Below are 22,835 nucleotides of genomic sequence, written 5' to 3'. Positions count from 1 at the left end.
GATGAACCATAAGATGCTATCAAAATTGATCAAGATCCTATTCCCTGAATTCCTTATCGACAGACTCAAAGTTTTCCAAGAAACTCTGGAAGGCAAATACACCAAGACCAGGATCCAGACTTCCTGTAGTTGCCCTGATGGAGTGCATACTTAACTGCGGGATTCCGCAGTCTACTGCCCTAATACCCGTCGCAGAGCTCAGCATCGGTCCTACTGTACCTCCACTCCTACTGTCATTCCGAATCTGGAAGACCTGGAGTTTAGGGTCGACTTTGCGAACGCCGATATCGCGGTCTACGCAGCGCTGCAAGATAGCAGTAGAGACGGCGTCAGTCGTCATGTGTGCATTTGAATCCGCAGAGATGGCGGGACCGACGTTGAGACGCGGAGAGTGGTTTTCAAGGTACGCGTTGAGGAAGTTGGGGTTCACAGCGTGGATGACGTCGCTCGAGACAAGGAAGGAGTTTGCATATGTCCTGCTCAATGCGCTGCTTGTCTTTCCGTTGGAAGCGAATTCTTCAACGATGCGCTCCATGACACTAGGGAGGAAGTTGCCGTGAGCACCTTGTCGGAGTAGCGAGCCGACTTCTTCGTCGTCGAAAACTGCGACCATGCGGATCTGGGATGAGGTTGAAAGAGATGCGCTGGAGTTGAGGAGAGCTTGGATTGCGGCCCAAGAGCAAAGCTTGTCGTCGATTCGGCCAGCAAAGATGAACTCGCGGTCAAGGCCACCGGTTTGTGCGGGTTGTGTGTCGAAAAGCTCGAGCTCCCAGTTGACAATAGATGAGTCTGTTACGCGTCAGTGTTGTCTTAGACGATTTGAAGGTAACAACACTTACAGTCAGTGATTCCGAGTTCGCTTGTGATGACCTTTACAAGCCTCTCAGGCTGAGTAGCAGTGAAGGCGCCCTCTCCGCCCAATACACCGGCTTTCGAGTCTCCCTCCTCGTTGTTTGATGAGCTACCGATATCGCTGTTATCCAAACCCATGATAGGTACCATTTGCGTTTCCTTGTTGAAGGGGCCATTTGCGGCAGCTGTAGAAGTGAAGATACGAAGTCAGTGTATGTCTCATGTGCATCTTGTACAATCACAACTTACCACCGAAGTGGGGAGCCAGCGTTGGGATTCTTGCGATCGGCCAGTCAAGCTTAACAAGCTTGGTGACAATCTTCCCATTCTCCTTGACGAGAACTCTTCCACCGATACCCAGATCGCGATCCCACCAGGTATCACTTAGCGCGCCAGCATAAGGCGCGACACCTAGCTGTACATATCCCGACTTGTTGCGAAGCTTGGAGATGGGCTTCAGCTTCGCTGTGAGGGCGTCTATATGTCCGGCCAGAATAGCAGCTCCATTGCCAGACGCGTACTTGTCTCCAATAGCAAATGCGATGAGTGAACTTCCGTTTCGCTCGACATAGTATTTGCCTCCCGCCTTCAGCTCCCATGAATCGCGCTCTGACAACTTCTTGTATCCGTCCTTCTCGAGGTCCTGAGCGACGGCATCGACGGCGTGGAAGATGGTGGGGTTGCGTGTCATGTAGTCGGTAAAGGGCTTCGTGTAGCGTGCTGGATCCTCCTTCGATCGAGCGGGAACGGGAATCCAGCAGTGCGAAGGTGTCGGCTTGGACATCTCAACCTTCGGTTCAGCTTGCTCAACTGGCACTTCTGGTATCTTAGGCGGTACCGGCGGCGGGTTCTGGTGTGTCGACGGCGCCGGGTAGTCTTGGTCGTCAACGTCAATGAGATCGGGGTAGGTTGCGGCGATGCTGTGACGGTTACGGTAGTCAGAAACAACCTGACTCCTCCATCCTCTTTCTGCAGCTCGGTCCAGCCGCTGTCGATGTGGCAACGATGCAGTCGTATGAGCGCGTCCAAGTATTGTCGAGGACGAATGTCGGAGTGGGCGGGGCGGTGACGGGTCCGCGTACAGGTCAGCGTTTGAAGCCGCCTTGCGAAGGCTAGGTGGGTTTCTCGTCATCTTTCTAGATTTGTGTAGTACGGATGAAGCTCAAGACGGGAGTGACAAAAGTATATAAGATGACGGTCGGGAGCGAGGCTGTGTTGTTGTGGTACAGGCAGCTGGCTGGAGCTACCAGCGCCACACATGAGGCGGAGCTATCCGAAAGTGGAAAGCCTCCGAGGCCTCTCGCCGCAGCTATCACACGCTACCAACCTAGGAACCAAATCGATAGTTCATCGTCACAAACATCACGTCACCAATATCTTACTGTGCGCTCTTATGAGAGTACCAGCACCATACTTCCCTGTTACATGAACATCAATCGTGCTTCTACTACTTAATTTGGTTGCGTTATCAGCGAAAATTAGCAGTATCGTACAACAACCCGGCGGATCTGGTTCATCCCAACTAACACTATTATAATCCCCGTACATAGTGCTACGCGTTGTCTTTCTTTGCTACGTCTATCACCGCTTCATCAGCAAACCGACTATCTGCCGCCTCCACGAGGCCATGGTCGCTCATACGTTCATCTATGGGTCTCTCAGGAACAAGAAACGTCGCTGCAAACGTCGATGGGATCGTGATGGCGAACATCACGAAAGCAACGATGAGATTTGCCATGGGCTCGATCTTAGCGGCCCCGATACCAAAAGCCAAGCAGGATCCAACCGACTCGAATGAGCGTAACAAGCCGACCGCAAGAGTTAGAGTTTCAATGTCGTCGAAGAAAGCTCCCAGAATCCAATAGACGAACATGTAATGGGACTCATTCATAAAGCTGTACATGATCAGCCTTCGTTATGTTTATGATGCATACGAACTTACCGAAAGAGTACATTGACAGCGAACCCACGTCCAAAGCCTGGGAGATCCCAGTCGAGTGTCACTTTTGAGCCGGCATACATTTTCTCATTGGCGACTTGCCAGCCAAATAGGCCCAGCATGAGCAATGAGAAGATGCCCCACGTAACCTTCGCGAGCGTCGGTCGGCTTACGAACTTGGTATCGTAGAACCAGCCCCAGAAGATGTTGGCGAATGTCGCTGCAACACCGGAAGTCAAGGATCCTAACGTCCTCGCACGGACTGAGAAGTACTTGGTAAGATAGATGCCTTGGTACGTGTTGTTCCAGTTGAATCCGATCATGACAGGTACAAGTAAGAAGAAACGCCTATCACGAAGTAATGCCCACCATCTTTGCACCTCTTTCAGAACAGCTTTGTTCTTCGTCGGGTCCGGGACTTTGCGACCGTCGCGATGATAAACTTTATGAGGTGGCGACACAAGGAGGGCTAGTGGAAGGCCGAGACATTGGAGTGCAATCAAGACAATGTAGGTCGTGTACCCTACTTTTCCACGCTGTCCACTCTTATAATTGAGAGAGAGCTGTATCGAGGAACCGATGAGCTGGCCGAGCTCTCGCAAGCCCAGCCAGATGCCGGTGAACTTCCCTCGGTTGTGTACGTCGGCGTAACCTAGCGCGATAGCGCCCTCCGAAGCCCAGAGTGCGGATGCTGCGATGCCGCATGTTGCACCACCAAGCAGCACGAACCATTCCACTCCGTAGCGGTTGTTCACTACAATGTCAGTATACTCCACATCTCCTTGAGGCCTCTCAATACGTACCGTATAGCGACGCAGAGTAGGGTGCGTACCCGAGAGTCCCCAGAAGAAGTATATTCTTCAAGCCGAACTTGTTGGCAAGTATGGCGAAGAGAGAGCAACCAAAGACCATTATCCCGAATGTCAGAGAATTGGCACCATTAACCAGATACGGCTCTTGCTGACCACCTGCACCAACGTCTGTAGCAATTAGACTTGGTCAAAATGTTAAGAGGGCGAACAAAAACATACTGTTGAGAGCGTTCCATATACCCGGTTGTGTAAAGCTGATCATACCCACAACGATGACATTGAATAACGGGCTTCTATACCATCGCGTGAACCTGGAGACTCGCTTAGGTGCATCTCGGTCCGCATGATAGATCTCCTGCTCAGTGGGTTCAGATGACATGTTGCAAACACGGCGACGTACCACGCCTATATCTGTATCTCACCACATGCTCGTCTTATATAGGTACTCTGCCTTTGGCATTCTACACTAATGCATGAATCGCCATTCATGCCTTCCCTGTCAGTAGACCCATGTTGCGTACAATGAAGTTATCAAAAGTGGGTAGGTGCCCCTCCGAAAGCGTTGAGAACGGTAAGGGACGTATGTCGTGATGCGATGCAGCGATGAGACCATTGGTGCCAAGTTAAGCGAACAGGCTTGGTGTGGTCTGTAAACCCCATTTCACCTACCATTTCCCGACGCTCGCAGGGCAGAATTTTTCTGGGCGTATTATACCCCATCAAAGGTCGACAAGCTTGAATGATGCAAGACGCTAGGAAGCAGAAATCTCGCATCTTGTTCAGAATGCCGAGAAAGTACCCGCAGTACTTTACTATTCTCGTAAAGGCGGTTTATCCTAATACTTGGGAAAAGCGCGCATGGCTACATCGGTTACATCTGAAGTACGAATACATTCAAAATCGAGTACGATCTATCGCTGGTTGTGTACAGACATCCAGAGCGCTCGTGACTCCAAGCTGGTTAACATACTGATACAGGTAACAGGTTCGCGTCAGATTGACTCGATGTTGTGCGGTAGGCACATGGTGGATGAGGAAATAGGCGAGAATTCTAGATTCTGAGATCTTCATGTTAGTCGTCACTTCTCTGCAGGTGTTGCTGCGCGCAAAAGACGAGAAGCGACAATCTTCCAATTGATCTTTACTCAACTTAACCAACCAGTACACATCACTTCATCAAACAAAAAGGGCCTGTAAAGCTACCAATGCAGTGTCTTGCATACTCTGTAGAGGTCAGCCTTACTAACAGATAGGCCTTCATACGATTGCACCTCATACATTACTATAACAGATGTACAGACAACTAATTGATTACGGCAGGATATTATATATCAAACTAAGGTTTTGTTCAACAACACTATTCACATAGGTATCTTGGATCGTCTCCCAAAATAAAAATTGGTCTGACATCTAACACTGAAGCGTCACCTTCTTCCACCAGGAGCAGTCCAAGTCTAGTGCTTGAATCCTATGCATCACTTTAGCCTCAAACTCTGTACGGATGATATGTATATCCAACTTACACAAATGTCTCAAAGGGCACTCCCCTTATCTTCTCAATCCCATCTTCATCAATTTCCCAAGGATCTGGCTGGAAACTTACATCTGCCCACGATAAGAAGAGCTCCCTCCAATAACATGCTTCTGCAGTAGGTGTGAGATATCTATCCCGAAACGTTGCTAGACTATTCTTTACAATAGTTTTCGCACGCTCTGGATTCTGCAAGAGCTCTTGTACTTTTGCTTCGAGGTCGGAGAAATCGCGCTCTACTTCTACAACGTTTTGGTTCGGTCCGGTGGGAATATAGAGGTGCGAATGAGGCTCAATCCATTCAGCTTTATGTGTTATCATGATCGACGCGCAGTTGAGAAGGTATTTCCCTCTGCCCGAGTAGCTGCGTCCTGCGATATTGTCGAGATATTTAGTTATGATCATGCTATGCAGCGAGAAAAGGTTGCCTTACCTTCAGTGTGCACAAGGAACTGGTAGTTGCAGTGGTCCACAATCGGCAACGCAGCACTTCCCGCTGTCACATCCGTCCTACTCTTCCAGATCACTTGATCTACATCTGCCCATGACTTCCCTCTTGTAACTCTCATTAACGCACCTCTTACTTCCTTGTTTGTCTTGACAGCTCCTCGCCAGAGTACCTTTGGTACTTTCTTCTCCCATTCTACCTCGCTGCTCTGCATATCACTGCGTATCTGCTGATATTCACCAACCAGATCGAGCGGCCATGACCAGTAGCCAAAGTCTGGCATCACCCACATCTCCTTGTCAAGAGAGACATGTCGTGAAAAGGCCCAAAGAGTATGGTGTGAGTGAGATTCGTCGGCTATGTCGTTTACGTGGAAGGAGAATTCTATCGGCGGAAGGGGAAAGGGTGAGGAAGTTAGGGCACGGTTGATTTGGTGCAAAGTAGCGAGAAGGCGGGGTCGTTGGTAGCCTTTTCCGTCAAATTTTGAGTCAATAATGTAGAGCTGAAGACACCATGATTAGCTTCCGTATCTTGGTCATGAACCAATAAAACGAGGAATAAAGTTCACCTTGTGGTTGTATATCATAACCCGCACTGCCCCAGATGCCTTCCAAGACAAATCAATATCCGCAGTGCTGACGTTTCCCAAGTCTCTTCGTACCGCAACCGAACGATCCAGTTCGTCAAAAAGACCAGGAAATTCGGTGCGGCATTCCGTGTGTGTGAGCCCATAGTTTGAACCTGGTGCTGACAACGGTGGGTATTGAGTCTTTGGGTTGCGGAGAGCTCCTGGTGCCGTTGACGTTACCGGGTTTGTGGCGCTAGGTAGGGGATTCTGGAGAGGCCTCGATGTTCGTGTGAGTGGATGGGAATCGCTGGCTTGAAGACGATAACGAAGAACGGCTTCTGTTGCGATTATCATAAGAAGGCAGAACACAACGAAAAACCAGAAGAGAAATTGGCGAAGACTGCATGTTCTCGTCATGGCGTATGATGTCAACTCTGAACCTTGGACAGGAAAAGGAATGTATCTTGCAGTTTTAGATGTGCGTAATGGCGGAAACCACAGCGAGTCCAAGTAAGAAACAAGACCCAAGGCATGAAAGCAGGGCTAAAACAATGCAAAGTTTGACGGTGGTATTTGAAGCGGTACTGCAAATGCAAAGAGAGCAAGATCAGGTGGTGCGACGGTAACCATTGAGGCGCAGTGCTGAGTGCTGTGTTTCCCTTTCACAAATAGTCCATCCAAGGTAATCAGCCAATCAGAGCTATGTGTGCACAGGGCGAAAGCTAATCCTTCCAGGCTGAGGACAGGTCCAGGTGTGGTCCCTAGCCGCATAGACACGGGGCGACACAGTTGTCTGAGAGTTTTAGGGGTATATACCCCAAGCGTATCGATACTGTAGTCGGGATTGCGGATCACTGGTGTGGATCTCGCACCTTCTTTTCGCAACCAGATATCATCAACCACGTCCTGTTACCGCTCATAGCGCAAACGAACAACGCGTATGTCTGCCCTCAGTATGCGCAGTCTCCGCGGCGCAGCAAAGGTCAAACTTCGGTCTACGAGAGCTTTGCAAGCGAAATACGCCCGTAGACCTGCGTACAAGACCCGCGTACAAGACCCGCGTAGTCGAAGATTTAGGCCTCCACAACAGCTGCCAGCAACGACCGCACGCGGTGTAAGCGGTAAGTCCATTGGGCAGGCACGCATACAAGCAGCTTACGACAAAGACGAGTGGAAAGGATAAATACAAAAGGTGTAAGCATTAGAAAGTAGAAAAGGAACAACGGAACTGAGCTAGCGCGGGTCGATCCCGAGGTCTTAGCCTCTCAGACAGCAACCTTAATTTGACGAGATGTTGCGGTCACGCGGGAATGCTTGAACGCACTACACTAGACGATCATGTTTCTTGTAGTCTCAGGAGCGAGTTAATCTGGGTCGCGCTCACAGGCGTGATTATTTTCATCCTTGTCAAGCAGCTTTGTCGCGTCATGAGGGCTTTCGTGGAGAGACAACTATGATGTCAGCCTCCTAAACTTCCCGGGAAAAGCGTACGTCGTTCTACCATCTATTAACTGAATATGTACGCCAAAATGACAAGTCGATGAGTGATGACTCACTCGATACATATAACTTGTTGTTCTACTGATTGGTATCCTCGTAGTGGTAGTTTTCTCGCGCGTTCTTCGCGTCTTGCTCCCGATTTCCGTTGACAGAGCACGTACAGTCATCTAGGCCAGCCCGTACACAGTCCAGACATGGTGTCTCGCACCAGGTTGCGCGCCTATCAACAAGTCGAAGATAGTTATGGTCTCAGCATTCCTTGGGTGCTCATTGAATTCTACCCTGCAGACTCTCCAACGGCCGATACAGAGCAACACAAGAAGCGTCGTGGATAACATCTACGCAAGCGCTCCATCTACCATTATGGATACGCAACCGGGATTTGAGGTGCCGCCCTTGAATCTTTCAAATCATTGTGGTACATCAAGACCGTCTTGACTGAGGGCCTCGCCACGACCCTTAATAACCTATTCGATTATTGAAGCAACTGGCGGTTGAAGCTAGCCAATGTATTCTACGTCTCGAAGATTATAACCGGTGCCGTTTCCAGTGCGCTGTTAATCGCAAGAGAGAGGAAGAGACGACGAAGAAAGCGCAGAGGTAGAGAAGAAGAATGATGACACGGATGGTGAGACTCAACTGTCAGAGTACCATGGTGGTGGTCATCTCACTTGGATGAATACAAGATGCTATGGCGGGGCTATAGATAATGGGTCATGGTACTCACGCACCAGCTCACGCATCTTCAATCACAGTTTCATCTCCTCCCATTCTCCACCTTGCGGGAAACCGAGGTGGAACCTTCCGCACTTGGCAAAACTCAATACTGCTTCTTCGGCCATGGTAAAATCTGTGACCTTGCCCCCAACCTCTTCGCTGGCATCCAAGAAATGTGCGTGGATCCTCGGTCCACTGATAGCTTTCATCCAAGCTGGTACCACGAATCCAAATATAGTGCCATCGATCGCACTCCTGCTGGGTCCATTTTCGAAATCTATCGAATCGAAACGACCAGCGATCTTGAAGGGCATGAGAGTATTGACACCCTTTGCGGGACCTACATCGTCAGACGAGACGAGGTCGTCGAAGCCTTCGAGTGATATAGACGGAATCTTTAGGCGAAAACTTGGTTGGTAAACTGTGACCAATGCAAGAGGAAGGCGTGCGTTCATGGGCGCCGAGTTTGCTTTGCCATCTTTGGTGAGCGCATATGCTTGTCGGTCTTTCAGAATCATGAGGCTTCCATCTTCATAGACACCAATGCCATCGGTGCCATGAGAAGTCAAGTCTGCGGTCCGTGGTTGGCCTTGATTGAAGCCAGCGTTGAGGGCTGAGTATGTGGAGAACTGGAAGATGTCGTTTGGTATGGAACCGACCATATTGGGAAGTGATGAGAAATCTGTGATCTGTGTTTAATCTGATATCGTCTCGAATGTGCTGGAGCTGGAGGTTGGGTTTAGGGTCCGGGGTTAGCGGAGAGCCGATCTCCGACTCGGCTATCAGCGTGTGGGCGTCATTCCTAGAGAATGTCTGGACACTCGTGGACGCCCTGTCCTATTGTATAGGTATGGCGGTTTAGACTTACCGCTTAGCCTATCCATAATAGAACCGCGCCATGGGAATTAGCTGTCAACCAACGCTAAGCGTCTAGCGTTCCCGTTGCGTGTTGCAATCTGAGGCACTCTTCTTAATCTACATGTAGTGCATTTTTCTCTTTGTAGCCTGACGAATTGTAGTTACAGGATTGATATGCGACCAAAAAGGCCTTCGGAGCCTAATTCGAAGCGGCTCCTTGGATGATTCATTGGAGTCGATGTTCATGGAAGATTGGAGGTGAAGGGAAGGCGGATCGGTTTGGCCAATAACACATGCGCTTATGTAAGTAAATCTAGCGCGAACCCTCGGAAGCTCAACTTCAGTATCCAAGCGGTATCTTTCCTAAGCAATTGCGCAGCCCGTCTGCACCAACACCTCGCCCGATATGCTCCCAGTCGCCCTTCGCGCCCTGCGCTCCCGCGGTGCAGCGGCTAGCTCCCGCTCCTTCGCCCGCTACACATCGACAGCAACGACCAGCAACCAGGTCCCCGCCAACGACCCCGTCAAGCGCGATGCAAAGCCGAATGTCTCCGAGACCAATGCGCTACCCACCTCTTCCGAGGGCTCTTTTGACAAAGTCCTGCAGGAGTCTCCGGAGGAGGCCGAGAAGATGAGGGTTACACAGGCGCCAAACTACAAGGGCATCTGGTCGCGGAGTCAGAATCCCAGGGAGGTCGCCATGAGCGGGCCTAGGTTCGAGCAGAGCATTATGGAGGACCAGGTATGTCCTGTCAATCCGCCCATTTGAACACGACCGGAGGATCGGCGTGGAGCAGTCAAGTCGACACACTGCAGCGAGAGAGCACCTACTGACACAGCTTGTTTAGCCTCGACCATATGCCGCCATCGAGCTCATCCACAAGCAGCCTGTTCGCTGGACCCACGACCGCACAGTGTCTTGCGACGGAGGTGGTGGACCTCTCGGACACCCAAGAATCTTCATCAACGTAGACAAGCCCCAGATCTGCTGGTGCACATACTGCGGACTGCCATTTGTAAGTTTCTTCTCCAACTATGTGTGCTTGAACTCTCAGTGCTCGCGTAGTCTACGAGTGGACAATTGCTGACATTTTTGCAGGCACATGAGAAACACCGACCGCTCCTTGAAGCCACTCCCGAGCACGAGCTATCATACCCGCTTGGGCCCAAAGGTGATGCTGCAGAAGTCAGCGAGACGCAACAGGTGACGGATGAGCCGCTCGCGCAGCGATAGAGTACTGTAATCATAAGAGCGCTCGGAGATGGTGTACATATACAGTGCAATGGAGAATTTTCAATCTGTCATCTATCGTGTTAGAACTGTGGTCTTGCCCAGTCGCTGGAACATCATGCGATATGGTGTTCGAGCTCATAGAGACTCGGGAGACCTTCTGCGCCTCGCTGCTTCAGCACGGGAAATGGGTGCAGGGCTCGATCCGATTGAATGAATTGAGTCGAGCAATCATACATTGCACATCATTGTCTGTCAATGCGAACCCCTTCAGACCCGAGCTAGGAACTCCACAAGAAGATTGACCAATGTTGATGATGCGCGTCCCTGGTGCCCAGTCCTCATCTAGCTTATTTAGTGTTGAATGTGTTAAATTGAGACAATGTTGTGACCACGTGAAAGGCAATCCTTATGATCTTCCTACTCTCCTTTGTTCCTTTGTTATGAGGTATTGTTGTATAATTGCTTGTCATAGTCAACACGGAATCGCCAACTAAGTTGAATTACTTGAGTTCGCTTGCTTGCTCTCACAGGTCTGCTAGGCAGTCTTCCGAGATTGTGCTGCGAAACGCAATGCGCAAAGCCGGAGAGTGCTGGTAGTCGATCTTCGCTGTACAAAAGACCTATGACATTACAGCATATCTCATTCGAGTCGGGAGGAACTATATTGGATTTTCCTTCGGTGAAGTGATTAGTCAGTGGCTTTCGGGACTCGAGAATATGAGTGACATCGTAAAGCGTAGCTTCATTTAAAGATGGCCTTCGCAGATCACTATAGTAGCGTCCGATGATTTTGACATCTAACACTGTATTTTGTTTCTTCTTCCGTTTCCTGTGCAGCCAACAATAACTTCCAGGACACACGCTGCAAGCTTGGAGAGCTTCAAAACAAGGCCCCAGTTTTGACTTGCGCGTAGCTATGCACGTCAACTCATATTTGCATACATCGAGCACGTGCTCAGTCCTGCTATCATTACAGCAAGAAATACATGAACCGCTCCTCAGAGGTAATTGAGTCCTAATGTAATAGTGACTGAGAAGAACAGGGGAAGTTGAAGCAGGCCGAGGGATTTCGATGATGGCTGGTCCAGCTCTTTCTATTGACAGGCCCACATTGCCGTAGCCCTAAACATCAATGCCACTTCTGATCCTGAGGAAGAGCACATTGTTCGCAAGAAATATTAGTGAAAGTAAAGAACGCACATGCCATGTAGCTTGCCATGTACTAACCCCACCAAGACATATCACCCTCTGACGTCACAGCACCCCACATAATCCGGCGACAATCGACTCTCTAAACCTTAGTTCAATTCAATGCCGCAGCCACACTCGACAACCTCGCATCTGACAACGTTTTTGATCGTATTCATCTTCGTAATCGCCCTATTCCCAGGACTCTTTGTCGGTATATTCTGGGCGCCCTACAACAGTCTCGCAAACTACCTTGTACCGACGCCACAACCGCGCAAAAGCATAGTCTGCACAAGTCCGAATATCTGTGCTTCACCACCAATCATGTCTTGGTATTTTTATATTCCCCTATCGTTCCCCAGACGTGATTCCGTTGCTAAAACCTCCCAGGTCACAGAAATCTCTCACCCTTCCCAGCCGATCGCGCGGCTCTTATCTCATAACCGACCACATCCTGAAAGAAGTCCCCGAGATTAAGAACTACAAGACCGGCCTACTCAACCTCTTCGTTCAACACACTTCCTGCGCGCTATCTCTGAATGAGAACTACGATTCGGATGTGCGCGCGGATATGAGCACGGCGTTGGATCGCATTGTGCCAGAAGACAAGAAGGGACAGGGACTGTACCTACATGATGCAGAGGGTAGTGACGATATGCCTGCGCATGTGAAGTCTGCATTGATTGGCGCGAGCGTTACAATTCCTATCACAAATGGAAGATTGAATACCGGCACATGGCAAGGCATCTGGTACCTCGAGTTCAGGGACTCGAAGCACACACGGAAGGTTGTTGCGACGATTCAGGGTGAAAAGATGTGAGCTGGAGAGTTTGGAAATCAGGAAATCTGCGAGTGATGTTGAGTCTATGCAGAACCACGGATGTCTGCATTATGCATCACGGCGTGTTAAATGTATAACCAAGAGGCTATAACATTCGAGTAGGGGTGTAGAAGTGCTGCCCCAAGAGATTAAGCAAGATACTTTGATACCGTGGTTTATCGTCCAATAGCAGCTAAATTGCCGCCTCTGCAAGTCGCCAAGGAAACACCTGTAATAACGCCTGTTCTGCATGATCCTAGTCCCTACGTCGTAATGGACTGTTCATCCTTGAGTCGTCGGCCTGTATATACATGAACAAGATCATGAAAACAGTAGATCCTGTTGTCCCAGTTTCTCCCCGCTGTGATCGCTACCGTATCTCATTTCATTCTGTGTCGTCTCTGTTGTCAATCCTCCAGTGCTGTTGTTGAGAGCGTCGCTAGCTGGCCATTGACTTTTCAATCACGCGCGATGAAATACAAGGAAGCCGATATCAGCATCCATCATCCACCGACCGGGATGGCACTCGTTCTCGATCTGGTAGTAGGACCTGAGATGCCACTCTCCGTTGACTTCGCGACACCAGAAGGGATCGTCGTCGCGTGCATCGGCTGGCCTGATCTTGCGCGGATCGTACGAGCCACGCTCAGTCGCAATCCTCCGACTCTCCATTTGGATGTCCTCGCGTGTGGGGCCTTGCTGCGCGTGACTGTGGACGTATGCTGGTCTCGTCTCCCTGACCGTTTGTGTGACGGGTGTTGAATAGTTTTGAGCCTGGCTATTCGTCACGTGGTAGGTAGTGGTAGTGGTAGTGGTAGTCGGTCCGGGTGGGTAGACGTGCGCTGTGTAGCCATAAGTGGGTACTGTATTGTAGTAGGTCCTCTGGTAGGGGCAATAGAAGTTAGCAAGTGGGTACAGCGAACCATACAAGTTGTAGTTGTAGTAGCCATAGACACCTCCGTAGGAAGGATAGGAGTAATTCGGGGGATAGTAGTTGGTGGCGTAAGTTTGAGGGTACAGGGGACGGGCGTTGTATACCGCAGGTTGGTAAGCACCTACCCCATATCCTACACCCATACCAACGCCAACGCCTCCAAACCCACCGTAGCCAAAGCCGCCTCCAACGACGCCGGTGGGTGTGGCGCCATTGGCGGCCTGGCCGGCATAGGTGAGGAGGCCACGTTGTCCGTATCGGGGATTATAGATGTACTGGTGGCGGGGCTTTGGGTATGCTTCCATTATGATGATTGATAGCCAGTCTTTGCGAATATCTGGTGGTGATTGCAATATTGCAAGTTTGATGGGTAGGTGTGAATGCCAGAATGGGGTACTGCGAGAGAAGAGACAAGGTAAAGGTCGAAGTCAGACACAACAAGATCGAGCACAAGAAGTGGTTGCGGCAATTGAGACTGAAGCCAAGTCACGACTTAGGGTGTCATGCGAGCCAATGATAGCGGGGTAAGGCAGCGGTGTGGTAAAGGGAAGGCGCAAGGCAGCGCGATCGGAGCAAAGAGAAAAGGTGAACAACTTACTATCGCTGAATTGACCGCCAAAACATCGCGGGTCCCGACATGATATCCAGTACCATTTGCATACCCAGACGAGTAGCCAGGGTAGCCACCTCCAGCAAGACCTCGAGGGACCATGGTTTGAGAGTACCGGCCTGGAACGCTGCGTGAATATCCCCCAGGCACGACACCCAGCGGATATCCGCCGCCAGACTGCGAGTACGAATTCGGACGAATGACCGCGTTACTTATGTGGCGGCCTCTAGGAGGGCCAACATAGTATCGCGAAGGATAGTATGAGCCGCCGAGACCATACTTGCGGCGTCGGGACATACCAAAGCGTGGGTGATAGTCTTCTGCGTAATAGCGTTGGCCATTGCGGACCTCGAACCTGGACTCGTAGCTGTAATCGTCATCGCTGAAACACATGTTGCTAGTTGGTGTATTGGGCTGGAAAGAGACTAGAGACGAGGAGAGCAAACAACCGCAAAGCCGACAGTGGGTGGAACAAACGGAGACACATGGTGTGGGCTAGGATTTGAGGGAAAGAGAGACTTCACCGCAAGTTGGACGAATGGCCGTGACTTTGAAATTCAACTAGAGAGTTGAGAAATGCTTACCACTTATTTGAATTTGGCAAGCTAATCGGAATGTACATAGACATGTACAATACAAACCTCTAAGGCCTGCTAAAGGTCTGATGGCAAGTAAAAGGCCGTTAAAGGTCACGTACTCTTTCCACTACTAGTCTTGGGTGCAGCGCCTCCCTTGACAGCTTCAGTGCTCTTTCCCTTCTTCCTGAACATGCCGCGAAACGCCTTCAGAAATGGGGAAACTGTCCATCTTGCAAAGGTCGGTGTAGCCCAAACGCTGAACACAATCCTTGGAATCAAGAACATCTTGACAATGGTGTAAGCAGTCGCGAACTCGACCACGAGCCTGACACCACCTTCACTGATGTTCCAAGCCTGATCCACTTTCCTCAATCTCTTTGTCTCGCTGCCAATCCCGTCATCGTCTGATGCCGACAGCAAACCGCTACCCTTCATCCATTTCCGCTGCTTGTCATCTTTCTGGATCTCGTCGACTTCACGTTCAGCCTCCAGGGCTTCGTCACTACGTATCCAGCCCTTGCGCTTGAAGTAGCGACCAAACCGCTCAACTCCCGAAGCAATCCAAGCCCCTTCGGCGAACCACGGCGGTAGCCAGTGCGTGTAATGAAAATAGCCCGCGAGCCCGAACAAGGGAATTATGGCCGTGAGTTCGTGGAGGATGAGAAATGACGTTATGTGGGTGACTGGCGCGTTGCCGAGCGCATTGGTGTACTTGTGCAGGAATCTTGGTAGGCGGCGATTGAAGCGCTCGATGCGCGACTGGGAGGAGGATGGGGGCGCGATGGGCTCTGTTGCATAGCGGCGCTGGTGTGATCTGCGCAGTAACTGTGGCAGGCGTGCAGTCGCCCGTGGAATTGTTCGTCGTAGCATGTTGCTCGTAGTCCTTCCTCCTCTTCCGCTCAACCTCCAATCCCAGGTGGCTCTCTATGCTGTGTGCTGTGTGGTGACTCCATGTTGGGGCAGCTGTCGGTACCTGCGTCAAGTATGACGAAGTTGCCGGGACGTTGACGGGCCGCCCCACCTCGATCGCGTCTACGGCTCAACCATAATCATCTATACTCCTATACATATGGACCAGTCTGCTTCACTTCAGATACGCGATCGACGATGGCAGTAGTTGGACGATTCCTTGACTCGTGTTCCATCTTTGTTAGAGCCCCCATTGTCGCGACTCTCATCGCGCCCTGAACATCAACACCTAATCAGACGCCTTACGCGACCACTGCGCCGTAAACACGCATAGCCAAACATTGAACATGTATCATAATTATCAAGCTGTGAACTTCAGCATAATTCATCCTCTTGCTTATCTTCTTTCATCTTAAGCAAAGTCACCTTCGTCTCTTCAGGAAAAGTCGTCTTGAACGCGTCAGGACCGAGTTCGCAAAACAGGCATGTTGTTGTTTTACGAAGATGAACCTGGGTCGACCGAGACTTCACAAGCATCCTTCGAATGGAGCGACTTTAACCTGATACCGAGTATCGATCCGCTCCTGCAGTACGGTTCTCACGCGTTCATACCATATCCATCCGCCATCGCGCGGGACAAAGTGCCTTCCAATAGCTGCGCTCCCCCTACAGCTGGCCATGCATCAACACCACATCTGGCAATCAACCATCCATCTTCATGGACATACTGTGGTCCTCTACTCCAGCCAGACGAAGCAACCCTCCCACCGTCCTTTCACGCCTGGGCAGATCTGACATTCTCTTCCCCTTCCACCATTATCTCCCACCTCCTTCCTCTTCTCTCCTGGCTACAAGCTTTCCTTATAGAGGCAAAAGTTCACGACTATTGGCTTACAATCCGCTGTACCGCGCCAACCCACGAATACGACAAGCCCTGTTGGCACACAGACGAGAACTTCTTCGTCTATGATTCGGAAGCACCTGGTTTGGGATTTTCACCCACTAGCAAAGAGAGGTGCTGGAAACTATGTACTACACTTCTTGGTCCAGGAACCTTATTCCTAAAGGACAACGAGACAGCACTGCGAGTAATGCGAGAGACGAAGAAGAATGAGAAGGAAAAGATAGGTCTTCATGCGTGTACATCCATACGCTGTATAGGTTGTTCAACGTATACAGAAATTGTGCGTGATTCGCTTGTAGGCTCTCTGCAGGATATGGAGGTTGAGTCTCCAGCAGTGGGAGAGGTAGCATATTTCCGGGTAGGCGGCGAAGAAGGTGCAGTGCACTCGGAACCGCGTTGTGATACTGATCGCATATTTATCAATATAATCCCAGGAACGGAAGACGACTTGCGGAGGTTGATGCAAAGGTTCGGTATGGAATACCCACGTGCATGGTGTTTTGGTATGCCAGTTGGTTTTGTGAAGAGTGACGAGGCATGCGCCTTCAATAGCGCAAGAAATTGAGTATCTGTATATTACAAAGCATAGAGTAAAACCAAATGACAAAGCGAAGGCAGCCGACTAAACGTGTTCAATACGTGTGACTCATGCATTGGTCAAGAGAATTACAACTACGCTAACACTGGAATGAAGCTGTAATCTCTCTCTTTTTTGTTTGTGTACACCCGCGTATTGCGATTCGGAGGTCTTTGCACATCTATCTCCTTTACAGCGACGCAGCCAAATCATCGGCTTGATGTCTCTCACAACTTCTCAGCAACCTCGACGAATTCCTCAAGGTTGCGTACCGGTCGCACACCGGAGCTGACTTGCATGCTTGCCTTCCACGCATGTACGTCTTCAATGAGAACAGGATGCGATGCATCCACTATGCTCTTAACATCCGCCGACGCATCGAGGGCCTGTGGAGCCGCAGGGAGACCGGAGTCCGCGACACCCAGTGCAGCCTTGGCTTCATCAAGGACCTTGTTAGCGACCTCCTTGTCCACCTTGAGGTCATCAGTAAGATGTGTGGCAACGGCATCTGGGATAGCATCCTTAGACGATACGTCTTTTATACGGGCCTGGAAAGCCTCGTCCTTAGCTGTGATCTTGTGTTCGGCAAGGATGATTTTGAGTGCAGCTGCAGCTGCAGTCTTCCTCTCATCGAGCGAAGGCTCCTTTGCTTTAGCCTGTGCTTGGAGGTGCACAGATAGCTTGGAGCGCTGAGAGGATGATGTCGAGATGTAGTGGTTGTAGAAGTCGACCATATCCTTCTTTGTGAGCTTCTCAAGAGTCGCAGCATCAACATCGGCTGTAAATTCGTTAATACTATACTAATGTCGGAGGGTTACGGTAGGCATACCTTGCAGGAAATCATAGGAATCACTATAAATATGATTCCAAAACCTGTTGTCTTCAGATGACAAATTCTTCAGTTTTGCCAGCCTCTTGTTGATCATCGCGCGTTTGTGACTTTCAAAGTCCTCGTCACTCATATCATTCAAAGTCTGCTCGAAAGTGTTTAGGAAGTTCTCGATGCGACCCTCAAGGTACCGACAATCTTTTTCACTCTGTATAAGGATACGATATCCTGACCAAATGTCGTGGAAGCTAGGGCCAGAAAACACGACGTAGCCAAGTTGCTCGATGGTACGAAGCTGATTGAAACAAGGCTCATCTGTCATCTGTCCAAGAAGTAGCAGTTTGGCGCGCATGACGCTGTCGTATCGATGGCCGGCATACAGACTGTACTCGATGCAGTGGTTGACGTTCTCAGGGTCCTTTAGTTGCTTCTCATAGATGAAGTTACTGCCGGACGGCCAGATGAGACCCCGACGCGTCGGTACTTGATTCGCTGGTAGCCTCCTGGGTTTGATGGTACGCTCTACGAGATCAGTGATCTTCAAAGCCTCCTCCTTGTAGAGATTACCGTGTGCCAAGACCTCAATCTGACACTGCGCTAGAATCTGTGGGAAAAATTGCTGGACATCTTGCGCCGTCACGTTCTCAAGTTCTGGGAGCAGTTCGTCATTCATTACACTCTTCTCACTCTTGAACTGTCGAGAGTAGGTACCGACTTGATGGAAAGGCTGTCCGTACTCCCAGTTGCGTAGAGAACGCAACATCCGGTCGTGAATAATCTTGAAACGATCTTCCGACACCTCAAGATCTCGTACTTGAAGTAAGACCTTCTCCAGTAATACATGGAGCTTGTCGTTGTAACCGCTTACAGTAATCGAAAGACCACTGATGTGGTTGGTAAAGTCGTAGACCAACCCAGAAAGGTCGGCGTCGTATGAATACTCTACCAGAGCGTCGTTCACAAGTTCGCGATACAGCGTGCATAGCAGTGTAATACGGGCTGTGACGTTGGTGATAGGCGTTCTGAAGTAAATGTGCACGTTGGCCTTGGGTACCCAGAACTGATCGTCCTTCTTCCACCAGATACGCACGTTGTCGTCATGGCGTATAAGCTTGGGCTTCTTGGTCGGCTGTTCAACATCCTTCTTCTCCACTTCCAGTCGGGTTGGAATAAACTCATTCCTATGTGGGAAATGCAACTCTGCCGGTCGGCTCTTGCTTTCGAATGCTTGTTTGATCTCGGCAAGGAAATCCTCTGGTATCTTCTCGACTTTGTGTTCTGTGCCATACCATTTCTCTTTTTGGTCCCAACCGCCTGGGAAATCTTGACTGATAATCGTCATCCTGAAGTTGTCCGGCCGGAGGTAAGACATAGCTTCGCTAATCAGCTCGGAATCAAACTTCTTGATAATTGCTGGTCCGCTTAGCAACATCTTGCGGTCGTACGGCCTCTGCATGATGCCTGCTAGACCACTTGCAGTCCTGCTTGGCGGACTCTTTTGCTTGAATCGGAACTCTACTTCACTAATCCGCATTTGCTCTTCAACTACCCACTCTTGAGGCGGCTGATCGCGCATCAGTCCGATATACTGGAAGACAAGTTTCGCAACCTCCTTGTAGTTTTTGAGGCCCTCTTCGGTCAACTTAATATTGACGGTAAACAATCCAGAGCCTGGACATAGAGTAGATCCTCCTGCCCCAAGCCCGTTCGCCCATCCTTTTGCCTTGATGAGTGCAAGAATACTGCCAGGGCCCTCATGACCGAGCAAGTGACTTAGGTATCTTGAAGGATGTGACTCGTAAAACCTCTCTTCATCACGATACGCAAATTGTAGCTCTAATGACCGGGACTCCAAAACCGGTCTGGCGAAGGTCTGTGTTAACAGTTCGTTCTCGGTATAGACAGGCATATCCCAACGATTCTGGCCAAGATCTTTGTTTGGCACTTTGGCGAAGATCTCTTCTACCCATGCCTCCAGTGTATCTAAACTCTCCCGACCTAGGACAACCAACTTCATACGGTTCGCCGAGTAATGCGTTGAATGGAACTTGATGAACTCATCGCGGATCTTTACTCCGCGTGCTATTGGTTCGTCGTGTAGAGTCTTGTAGCTTCCCGTGGAAAAGTGGTTGTAGGGATGTTCTGGATTTGCCAAGGCTTTGTTGAGCTGGTGCATCCTCCAGGTGTCGTTTTGAAGGTTCTTCTTGTTCTCTGAATCCACCGCTTTGAGCTCGCGGTCGACTGTGTCCTCCAAGAACAGGGGACTGATGAAGAATTGGCCAAAGCGATCCAGCCCTCCCCATAGCGGCGATTCGTCTTTGGACTCTGCCAGGTTTGTTTGTGATACATCTGGTGAGGCGGCTTGGCTGCTCGTAGGCGTAGAGGAAGGATATGAAAGTTCGAAGTAGTAGTTGGTCGACGTAGAGGCCGTGAAGGCATTCGAGTATCCGCCGTGGCGCGTCAGATACTGGTTGTAGGCGTTTTCCTCCGGGTACTTCTCAGTGCCCATGAATAGCAGGTGCTCTACCGCGTGCGCGATGCCTGGCATGTCCGGCGCATCGCTGAAGCTGCCCACGTTGACGTCCAGTGCCGCGCTAGCCTTGTCTGTCCCCGCCTCGTGTATCAAAAGAACCTCTAGTTGATTCGGTAGGGTGATGATTCGGTACGAGCGATCATCGAGTTGTGGCCTCTCCAGGTCTTCTATACGCTGCCGTCCTCCGACTTCTCTTCCCAACGCTTCCGTCATCTTGGCTGATTGGCTGTTGTTCCTTGGCGACGTTGCGAGGCTACGCTGTGTGGTAGCTGGCGGGACGATTGTAGCAGCCTGGCGACTACGAGGTTTATGTATGCGGCGTGGACCGTGGCGACGAGTGGCAAGCGAAGTAGAGGCTGAGCAATGTGATGACGAGACTGTGTACTGTGCAATCGACCAGGCAACCGGGAACCTGGGAACAAGTGTTCGGTGTCGTGGTACGAGCGACAGATTTCCCAGAGACTGTCGTGCGCCTAGCGATGGGAGCATCCACAAGACTTGCGGTGGAGGCCGGGAGTGGTTGGACAGAGCTTCCGGGGACCACACTTCTACCAGTGACTGCTGCCTGGTGCTATTCGATTGCGTGCTCCCGCGGGGATTTCAAGGGCGGTGAGACAGACTGGGATACTGCAGCGGGGAGGAGGGAGTTGCTGACTGAGGCTCTAAACACTAAACAATGGACAGACAGCGAATGCGGCGGACCCCCGGTGCTGTGGTAGCGATCAACGTCAGATACGGTGGGCCCTGCATTGTCGATAAGACGGCCGATCCGATCACCGCTAACTTGCTGCCAATTACCCGTCCACCGTTTCCCCTCGTCTACGTGACAACATGGTACCCAAAGCATTTCAAGCAGGTTACGCGAACACTACGGGCTTCAGAAAGGTTGTAAAGGCAACTATATACATCAAGAAGAAGGATGGCATGTCAGATGATGACTTCATCGAGTATTACAACAACAACCATGCTCAGCGAGCAGTTCCCATTCTTCAGCGCCATGGCATACTCAGCTACAGCCTTGTATAGCCACGAACAAAGCCAATTTCTTGTACCGAAGCTGAGACCGCCACAGACATATCATCTAGAGCGAGATCGCAAAGCTATACAAGACATCATGCACGGCAAAGCCAGACTTATGGATTATGACGCCATCTGCACCTTTGTCTTTCCCGACTATCTGGCCCTGGCCAAGTTCATGTACGATAAAGATGGAGCCGCGCTCAACAGCGACCATGAAAACTTCATGGACGACAGTCAAATGAAGATGATGGTCGGAGACGAGTACATGCTGATCGAAAATGGGGATAAAGTCGGATGACCGAATTGCAATCGAAGACGCAGTCTCCATGGGGTATCATTGAACCGTACCAAGTGTACAAATGCATCGCCAAGATGTCACCGCGTCTACCTCCGGCCCTTGCCTCTGCCTCTGCCTGCAAATCCACGTGGTGCCGACGAGCAGTTGGCTGCGATATGTCCTTTCTGTCCGCATTTGTAGCATTCCATGTCGGCCATGCCACTGAAGTCCCCTCTACCTGCGCCTCCTGAGCGTCGACCGCCTGATATCGATGTCAAGCCCTGCAGGTTTCCATCGTTGTTCTGTCGCTTCGGTGTTGTCAGGGCTGATTCGTCGCCTGTACTTGGGCGCATTTTCTTTGATTCGCGCCTCTCTGACGCCATCTCGCGCTTCGTCTGTCGGATAAGATCTGCCGCAGGATCTTCTGAATCATAGTCGTCCTCGGATTCCTCGGATTCTGAATTTGAGTTTTCAGTCTTAACCAAGGGTACGGAATTCTGAAGCACGTCAGCTCGATCGTTCCACCAGGTCTTTTTATACGCACATCTGCCTTCTTCTTAACTCCACCACCGAATTGCATTCTTATGGGCCTGATCTCCTCTTCCTCGTCTTCCTCATCGTCCTCCGCATCCAGCTCAGCAAATCCCGCTTGCCTAACGTTCATCGCATCTTGCCTCTTCCCTTCGAGAGGATCCTTGAAGCTCAATACCCACTTCGTCTCGCCTGCGTGCTGTGCGGCCTTGTCTAGTGCAGCCTGGCGCTTCGCTTCCTCTGCGTCCAACCCCGATTGTATGATCTCCCGGTCCGAAGTTCCTACTGCAGAACCATTCGAGAGGCGCGCTTTCTTGGCGGGCGGCCCGTCAGGCGTCGAAGGTGAAGACTTTGCGGCAGCACGCTGCATGAACTACTTGCGTTTTAGCAGATTCGTCGGATGGTACGGTAGCCTTACATACCTTCATTCCCATCAGTCCCTTGGACATGGTTTTGGGTGTGTTTCCAGACATTTTGTAGTTGGTCACAAGTCTCAACGTTGCCTGGTAGGGTTGATTAGAATTTGGTGTTGCTGTCTTCGTTGCGCGTTCGCGCAGTCGCGTTCAGCGAACTTTTGGCGCACAGACCGTGTCTCTTTCGCTATCGATAACAATGCCGATGCCGATATGACGGCATGTAGCCCTGCTGCCTTCCTCTCAACCCCCC

General features: G+C 50.6%; 12 protein-coding genes across 12 annotated transcripts; 4 read left to right on the top strand and 8 right to left on the bottom strand.

The window, feature by feature from the left end:
- Nucleotides 1-37: 37 nt before the first annotated feature.
- On the bottom strand, nt 38-1,984 carry CC77DRAFT_1067065 (hypothetical protein; the record flags this gene model as incomplete). Its single annotated transcript, XM_018528950.1, has 3 exons — nt 38-789; nt 840-1,037; nt 1,102-1,984. 3 exons carry the CDS (start codon nt 1,982-1,984, stop codon nt 38-40), a joined length of 1,833 nt encoding a protein of 610 aa, XP_018379671.1.
- A 420-nt stretch (nt 1,985-2,404) lies between these two features.
- On the bottom strand, nt 2,405-4,149 carry CC77DRAFT_1100036 (MFS general substrate transporter; the record flags this gene model as incomplete). Its single annotated transcript, XM_018530043.1, has 4 exons — nt 3,823-4,149; nt 3,595-3,771; nt 2,795-3,545; nt 2,405-2,747 (listed from the first exon to the last, which is right to left on the bottom strand). The coding sequence occupies exons 1-4, from the start codon at nt 3,980-3,982 to the stop codon at nt 2,405-2,407; spliced, it is 1,431 nt and encodes a 476-aa protein (XP_018379670.1). The 5' UTR covers nt 3,983-4,149.
- A 973-nt stretch (nt 4,150-5,122) lies between these two features.
- On the bottom strand, nt 5,123-6,504 carry CC77DRAFT_949043 (hypothetical protein; the record flags this gene model as incomplete). The annotated part of the gene is made up of 3 exons (XM_018535233.1): nt 5,123-5,505; nt 5,568-6,084; nt 6,151-6,504. 3 exons carry the CDS (start codon nt 6,502-6,504, stop codon nt 5,123-5,125), a joined length of 1,254 nt encoding a protein of 417 aa, XP_018379669.1.
- A 1,604-nt stretch (nt 6,505-8,108) lies between these two features.
- CC77DRAFT_567609 (alpha-acetolactate decarboxylase) lies at nt 8,109-9,433 on the bottom strand. The gene has a single exon (XM_018532241.1). It carries the CDS (start codon nt 9,027-9,029, stop codon nt 8,400-8,402), a length of 630 nt encoding a protein of 209 aa, XP_018379668.1. The 5' UTR covers nt 9,030-9,433; the 3' UTR covers nt 8,109-8,399.
- CC77DRAFT_567557 (NADH-ubiquinone oxidoreductase) lies at nt 9,331-10,545 on the top strand. The gene is made up of 3 exons (XM_018532240.1): nt 9,331-9,967; nt 10,074-10,241; nt 10,325-10,545. Exons 1-3 carry the CDS (start codon nt 9,632-9,634, stop codon nt 10,457-10,459), a joined length of 639 nt encoding a protein of 212 aa, XP_018379667.1. The 5' UTR covers nt 9,331-9,631; the 3' UTR covers nt 10,460-10,545.
- A 1,225-nt stretch (nt 10,546-11,770) lies between these two features.
- On the top strand, nt 11,771-12,808 carry CC77DRAFT_1100032 (UPF0047-domain-containing protein; the record flags this gene model as incomplete). The annotated part of the gene is made up of 2 exons (XM_018530042.1): nt 11,771-11,979; nt 12,038-12,808. 2 exons carry the CDS (start codon nt 11,771-11,773, stop codon nt 12,465-12,467), a joined length of 639 nt encoding a protein of 212 aa, XP_018379666.1. The 3' UTR covers nt 12,468-12,808.
- A 121-nt stretch (nt 12,809-12,929) lies between these two features.
- Nucleotides 12,930-13,706, bottom strand: CC77DRAFT_949125 (hypothetical protein; the record flags this gene model as incomplete). The annotated part of the gene is made up of 1 exon (XM_018535236.1): nt 12,930-13,706. The coding sequence occupies one exon, from the start codon at nt 13,704-13,706 to the stop codon at nt 12,930-12,932; it is 777 nt and encodes a 258-aa protein (XP_018379665.1).
- Nucleotides 13,707-14,552: 846 nt separating this feature from the next.
- CC77DRAFT_567350 (hypothetical protein) lies at nt 14,553-15,721 on the bottom strand. The gene has a single exon (XM_018532238.1). The coding sequence runs from the start codon at nt 15,457-15,459 to the stop codon at nt 14,701-14,703; it is 759 nt and encodes a 252-aa protein (XP_018379664.1). The 5' UTR covers nt 15,460-15,721; the 3' UTR covers nt 14,553-14,700.
- A 262-nt stretch (nt 15,722-15,983) lies between these two features.
- On the top strand, nt 15,984-16,967 carry CC77DRAFT_1035684 (hypothetical protein; the record flags this gene model as incomplete). Its single annotated transcript, XM_018526952.1, has 2 exons — nt 15,984-16,092; nt 16,171-16,967. The coding sequence occupies 2 exons, from the start codon at nt 15,984-15,986 to the stop codon at nt 16,965-16,967; spliced, it is 906 nt and encodes a 301-aa protein (XP_018379663.1).
- A 239-nt stretch (nt 16,968-17,206) lies between these two features.
- Nucleotides 17,207-20,554, bottom strand: CC77DRAFT_948948 (LuxS/MPP-like metallohydrolase; the record flags this gene model as incomplete). The annotated part of the gene is made up of 2 exons (XM_018535226.1): nt 17,207-17,757; nt 17,809-20,554. The coding sequence occupies 2 exons, from the start codon at nt 20,552-20,554 to the stop codon at nt 17,207-17,209; spliced, it is 3,297 nt and encodes a 1,098-aa protein (XP_018379662.1).
- Nucleotides 20,555-21,001: 447 nt separating this feature from the next.
- On the top strand, nt 21,002-21,702 carry CC77DRAFT_567354 (hypothetical protein). The gene is made up of 2 exons (XM_018532239.1): nt 21,002-21,361; nt 21,414-21,702. Exons 1-2 carry the CDS (start codon nt 21,173-21,175, stop codon nt 21,657-21,659), a joined length of 435 nt encoding a protein of 144 aa, XP_018379661.1. The 5' UTR covers nt 21,002-21,172; the 3' UTR covers nt 21,660-21,702.
- A 43-nt stretch (nt 21,703-21,745) lies between these two features.
- CC77DRAFT_1035681 (hypothetical protein) lies at nt 21,746-22,618 on the bottom strand (the record flags this gene model as incomplete). The annotated part of the gene is made up of 3 exons (XM_018526951.1): nt 21,746-22,135; nt 22,183-22,542; nt 22,592-22,618. 3 exons carry the CDS (start codon nt 22,616-22,618, stop codon nt 21,746-21,748), a joined length of 777 nt encoding a protein of 258 aa, XP_018379660.1.
- Between the last annotated feature and the right edge of the window lie 217 nt (nt 22,619-22,835).

The sequence above is a fragment of the Alternaria alternata genome (genome assembly GCF_001642055.1).
Source record: "Alternaria alternata strain SRC1lrK2f unplaced genomic scaffold CC77scaffold_33, whole genome shotgun sequence".
In the NCBI taxonomy this organism is placed as follows: Eukaryota; Fungi; Ascomycota; class Dothideomycetes; order Pleosporales; family Pleosporaceae; genus Alternaria; species Alternaria alternata.
This window is presented reverse-complemented; position numbering and strand designations above follow the sequence as displayed.

Coding starts and splice junctions, on each gene's coding strand:
- CC77DRAFT_567609 (XM_018532241.1), bottom strand. CDS start 9,029: ATGGTCGGTTCCATACCAAACGACATCTTCCAGTTCTCCACATACTCA.
- CC77DRAFT_567557 (XM_018532240.1), top strand. CDS start 9,632: ATGCTCCCAGTCGCCCTTCGCGCCCTGCGCTCCCGCGGTGCAGCGGCT. Junction 9,968..10,073: donor AGAGCATTATGGAGGACCAG/GTATGTCCTGTC, acceptor CAGCTTGTTTAG/CCTCGACCATATGCCGCCAT. Junction 10,242..10,324: donor CATACTGCGGACTGCCATTT/GTAAGTTTCTTC, acceptor ACATTTTTGCAG/GCACATGAGAAACACCGACC.
- CC77DRAFT_567350 (XM_018532238.1), bottom strand. CDS start 15,459: ATGCTACGACGAACAATTCCACGGGCGACTGCACGCCTGCCACAGTTA.
- CC77DRAFT_567354 (XM_018532239.1), top strand. CDS start 21,173: ATGGTACCCAAAGCATTTCAAGCAGGTTACGCGAACACTACGGGCTTC. Junction 21,362..21,413: donor GCATACTCAGCTACAGCCTT/GTATAGCCACGA, acceptor AGACCGCCACAG/ACATATCATCTAGAGCGAGA.